This window comes from Arachis ipaensis, chromosome B09 (assembly GCF_000816755.2).
Source record: "Arachis ipaensis cultivar K30076 chromosome B09, Araip1.1, whole genome shotgun sequence".
NCBI classification, from domain to species: Eukaryota; Viridiplantae; Streptophyta; class Magnoliopsida; order Fabales; family Fabaceae; genus Arachis; species Arachis ipaensis.
In genome coordinates, this window is record NC_029793.2 from 145,468,165 (window position 1) to 145,473,001 (window position 4,837).

General features: G+C 35.9%; 2 protein-coding genes across 4 annotated transcripts in view; one reads left to right on the forward strand and one right to left on the reverse strand.

Annotated features, from left to right (window-relative positions):
* LOC107618993 (putative leucine-rich repeat receptor-like serine/threonine-protein kinase At2g14440) overlaps nt 1–2,516 on the forward strand; it is a 3,890-nt gene extending 1,374 nt beyond the window's left edge. The window contains exons 2-8 of one of the 3 annotated variants that reach the window (XM_016321195.2): nt 165–616; nt 939–1,074; nt 1,179–1,250; nt 1,331–1,399; nt 1,512–1,583; nt 1,866–1,937; nt 2,022–2,516. In XM_016321195.2, the coding sequence (XP_016176681.1) occupies nt 165–616; nt 939–1,074; nt 1,179–1,250; nt 1,331–1,399; nt 1,512–1,583; nt 1,866–1,937; nt 2,022–2,076 (928 nt within the window). In that variant the 3' untranslated portion in view covers nt 2,077–2,516. Of the gene's footprint in view, nt 1–164; nt 617–938; nt 1,075–1,178; nt 1,251–1,330; nt 1,400–1,511; nt 1,801–1,865; nt 1,938–2,021 lie in introns of those variants that run through there. The other 2 variants (XM_016321196.2, XM_021111208.1) reach the window with 2 other exon arrangements.
* LOC107616764 (5'-AMP-activated serine/threonine-protein kinase catalytic subunit alpha) lies at nt 3,024–4,500 on the reverse strand. Its single transcript, XM_016318695.2, has one exon. It carries the CDS (start codon nt 4,278–4,280, stop codon nt 3,441–3,443), a length of 840 nt encoding a protein of 279 aa, XP_016174181.1. The 5' UTR covers nt 4,281–4,500; the 3' UTR covers nt 3,024–3,440.

Below are 4,837 nucleotides of genomic sequence, written 5' to 3' on the forward strand. Positions count from 1 at the left end.
TATCTTTTTCAATAAGATCTTTTTTTACTTAAAAAAAAATTATATTGTTCATATAATAAATAAACAGGCCCTTACAAAGTTTGCTTTCTCTCTACCTGTAGTTCTATTTTTCTTTCCATTCCTCATTATTGCTGATGATGTTTTTCTCTATAATTGAGTATCAGATATCCTGATGATCAGTTCGACCGGATATGGGAGCCTTATGGGCAGGGTAACTCTACCAAAGGAAACACTGACAATGTTTCTGTTTCTGGATTTTGGAACCTTCCTCCTCTTAAGATATTTGAGACACACATAGGATCTGATCAGTTGGAATCATTGGAACTGAGATGGCCTCCGGCATCACTTCCGAGCTCCAAATACTATGTCGCCCTATACTTTGCTGATGACGCTGCAGGATCAAGAATCTTTAACATAAGTGTGAATGGTATAACATATTTCCGTGACTTGAATGCCATTTCATCAGGTGTTGTTGTCTTTGCCAACCAGTGGCCTCTTTCTGGTCCTACAACTGTAACTTTGACCCCTACTGCTAATTCATCCTTGGGCCCCTTAATCAACGCTGGCGAAGTTTTTGAGGTGCTGTCTCTTGGGGAAAGAACTTTAACTCGAGATGGTATATCTTCTGATTTCATGTTTTCTTTAATTAACCTTGGTTCTCCTAGAATATCTAATAGCAAAGAATTAAGAAAGTAGGTAATAAGAGGAAAAGGTGAAATATTTCTCCAATGACAATGCTGTTTAACAATATTGCAGATCTTTACTTTCACTCATCCAAACAGTGTTTATGAATTAAATGTTGCAATTCCAAATTGGTCTTGTGGTAGTAATGGAATGTAATCATTACAAGGTGTAGCATGGTACACATAATTGTAGTGCATTAATATGTTAGTTCTGAACATGCAAGGGTTTATGAATGGGAACTTTCTTTTGGACAGTTATTGCTTTGGAAAGGATAAAAAAGAGCCTCCGAAATCCTCCACTTGATTGGAATGGTGATCCTTGTATGCCTCAGCAGTACGCGTGGACTGGCATCACATGTTCTACGGGTCCCCGCATTCGAGTAGTGACTTTGTAAGCACAGAGTTGAGCTGTCATGGCACAATACTTTGTCCTTCCAGTTCCAATGTTACTGTACTCCGTAAATGATGTTACTTATGATTTCCTGTTGTTTTCAGAAATTTGACAAGTATGGAGCTTTCAGGATCTTTGTCTCCTTTTGTTGCCAATATGACAGCTCTGACTAATATGTAGGTGCTTAACTCTAAATCTCAGTTCATTGAATCTGGTATTTACAAGTTTTAATTGGAAAACCATTGCTTTTTTGTAGCTGGCTTGGAAATAACAGTTTGTCAGGGCACATTCCTGACCTAGGTTCACTAACACTGTTAGAAACATTGTAAGTAACTCATTTTGTATGCAATTCCATGATCTAAATGTTTGAAATCAGAGAACTTTGATGTATTCATGCCATGAAGCTCACTATCTGGATATTATTATTGTATTTAAAGGCACTTGGAAGACAATCAATTCGACGGAGAGATTCCTTCATCCCTAGGGAACATCAGCACTTTGCATGAAGTGTAAGCTCTGTCCTCTTTATACAAGAGAATATAATTAAACTGGTTTTTTGTGTTGTTTCTTGAATCCTGATTTAAGTCAGCCCTGTACAACTACGTTGTTTACATGAGTGTGGCCCAAAAATAGTACAATTTATCACCATTCAGAGAGTCTTTGCTGTCATCCTCTCTACAGAGGAAAATCTGCCAGTTTCTGCTCAGTTCCATTATTTAGTGTCCCTATAGTTTTTTTTATCTTTTCTATTCTTTGTTGTTTCTTGATTAGACCCTCTTTGGCTGTTGCAGATTTCTGCAAAACAATAATTTGACAGGTCAAGTTCCATCAAACCTTATTGGAAAACCAGGGCTGAACCTCAGGTAACTAAAACCTATTTATCTTTTCTTGTCACGGGATTCAAAATTGTTGTCTCACCGACTTCTCACTTCTGCATGTTATAACAGAACGTCTGGAAATAATTTTTTATCATCTGCACCAGCACCAGCACCAGCACCTTGAGGAATTTGCTCAGTGCCTTCTGTGGTCAAGATCAATACTCTTGTGAAGAACTTTTGATTCGTTTTGTCCTTAGATTTCTAATTTTTGTGGAAATGATTCGATTTCGACTCCTCAAACTGAAGATCAAACTTCATTTCAGCCTTATCTTGTATTCTTCGAGCTAGATTCTCAATCCGGTTGAAAATTCGAATCTTACCTGAAAATTCTATCTTAAATATCCTTGTATAGGAATTATTCATTATTTTATTCAATATTTTTTTAAGGTTGTCCATGAGATGCCAGTTTCCCATACTTTGTATGTCATTCTGGTTTGTATTCTGCTAATTGTAGGGTACAACTTAGGGAACGGATACTTAAGACACCCTAAACAACAGTGTATTTGCTATTGTGAAAGTAAAAAATAGAGCCTGAGATATAGTTGTCTGGCATATTTTTCTTTTCTTGTAATCAAACAAAACTGAAATAGTTCATATTTTAACTCTTCTTCCACATTCAAACAAGATACATCAATTCATCTTATGTAACCAGAGAAATGTGGATATAACTCATTAGTCCGTTTAGTTTTTACTAATCGACATATTAATTTTTGCAAAACCAAGTTTATCCACAGTTCTCTTGTACACCTTTCTATTTACAATCTTCATTTGTTCACTTTTGATTATATTCTGTTATTGACTTACTGTACTACTTTCAAAGTTATAGGGTCTTGGTCTATTTCGTCAATGTAAAAGATTAAAAGATTCCTATGATTTGTCACTCTATGAAATTGTTTCTGATTTTGTTATGAAATGCTTGACATAAATTAAGAAGGGCTTCTTTGCCATTAATAGAAGGGGTGTGTTGACTTAGTGCACAGCATTTTCTAATTGTAAATTGTGAGGCAAGTATAAAGCTAAATTGCTTTGAAGAAAAGTGGAGAGTGAGGTACTATGAAGTTGAATACCATATGAAAACTGAATTGTTGTACCACTCACTCATTAATATTGTGTCGATTGATCAGATCTTTGAGGCTGATAGATCAAGCAGCCATGTGGGACTCACTTATTGAGGAACTCTGCATCCATCATGTGAGATGACCCCCACTTCTTTCCTAATTAGCTACCCACACATGCAGAACATCAAATATTTCTGGCCTCTAGTGACATCACAAGGGAATGCACATTCCATATGATTATACAAAAGTCAGAATTTACATTCTAAATCTCTCAGATCCACCCAAATTAACAACTAGCCTAATAAGCATGAAAGCATAATTTGATCATAAAAACAAATAAGGAAATTTATTTGAGAAGAACTCTGAGGACTAATAAGGAGGATCAAACTAAACAAACTTATGAATACTCCAAAATCTTTCTTTTGTTTTTTTACCTCTCTAATCTTCCTTTCTTGAGTGGAAAAAGAGGTGGCAAGGCACTGCTTTTGACCTGGGTGCAAATTGGAACATTAATCATTGGTCTAATTCTAATAGTAGCTGACCTTGTTCTCTCTAACCCTTTCTTGATCCTCTTCACATGCTGCTCCTTATGATTATTATTATTATTATTATTATTATTGTTCCTTGATGATCCTTGTTCTTTTCCTTCTTTTGCTGCTACATCACCAAGTGAACTTGCAGAAGATGATGAAGATGAGGAAGAAGATGAAGGTGACAAGGAAGAAGAAGCACGTTGCTTCTTCAACCTCAGCAACTCTTTCCAAAGAACAGTGCACTTTGGTGGCCTTGGAGATGGATCATCATCCACAAACCAGTTCACTCTACTACTCTCTTCCTTGTTATTGCTACTGTTGTTGTTGTTGGTCACTACTACAACTTCCTCTTCTAACTCTTCATCTTCATCATCATCTTCTTCTTCTTCTCCCTCTTTGGCTTTGAGGTTGATCTTGCTTAGCTTCTCAAGATGCTGCATCTGCCAAAAGGGAAGAAGCTTCCCTTCAAAGAAAAGCTCATCAGCAGTTAACACTGTGTTGTTGTTGTTGCTCACATTGTTTGAGAGGAACTCAAAATCTGCAGCATTATTATTATTACTATTCTTTGCTCCTCCTCTCTCTGCAGCACCTTCCTTCTTCTCTTCATTATCTCTTTCATACTCAGGGTTTGGACTTATGGAGATGAAGTTGTTCTCATCTAAGAACTCAGCAGAGAAAGATATTCTGGGGCTTGAAGGTGCATCAATGGATCTGGGAACAGACTCAAGAGATACCATTATTTGTCTGTGTTCTGGGGTAGGAAGAGAAAAAAGAATAAAACAAAAGAAAGAGTAGATGCTGCAGTTTTTTTAGGAGTTTGGTGTGGTAGTGGCTAGCCTTGAGGGTTGTGATGAATTGTGATTGTGCTTTATCATATGCATGAGAATTGTGATTTTATAAAGGAGAAGAGACTGTTATTAATGTCACATCTAACTTTTTAAGAGTAGTAGAAATATTTTTGTGACTATTTTTTGGGTCATTATCTTATCACTAAAAATGAAGAATTATATATATGGGTACTAAATTTTTAATCACATTTTTTTTAACTACTGTCAGAACGGTGAGATTATAAAAATGAAATGGTCTAGCAAACCAGAAACAGGTGACCTATGAAACTGTTTAGAATATAGGGACAGCACATGGAAGCCTTGGGAAGTAAAAGACAAAAGCATTTTATCATTATTAATTCTTTGCATGCAATGCAAGTCTAAACACTTGTATCTACACTCTTGCTCTGCATGCTTTAATTTAGTGTTTTATTTCTATGAATTTAACATTTTATATATTTCTTTCA

Bases quoted from the DNA above. Each gene is read 5' to 3' on its own strand.
- LOC107616764 (XM_016318695.2), bottom strand. From the start codon at position 4,280: ATGGTATCTCTTGAGTCTGTTCCCAGATCCATTGATGCACCTTCAAGC.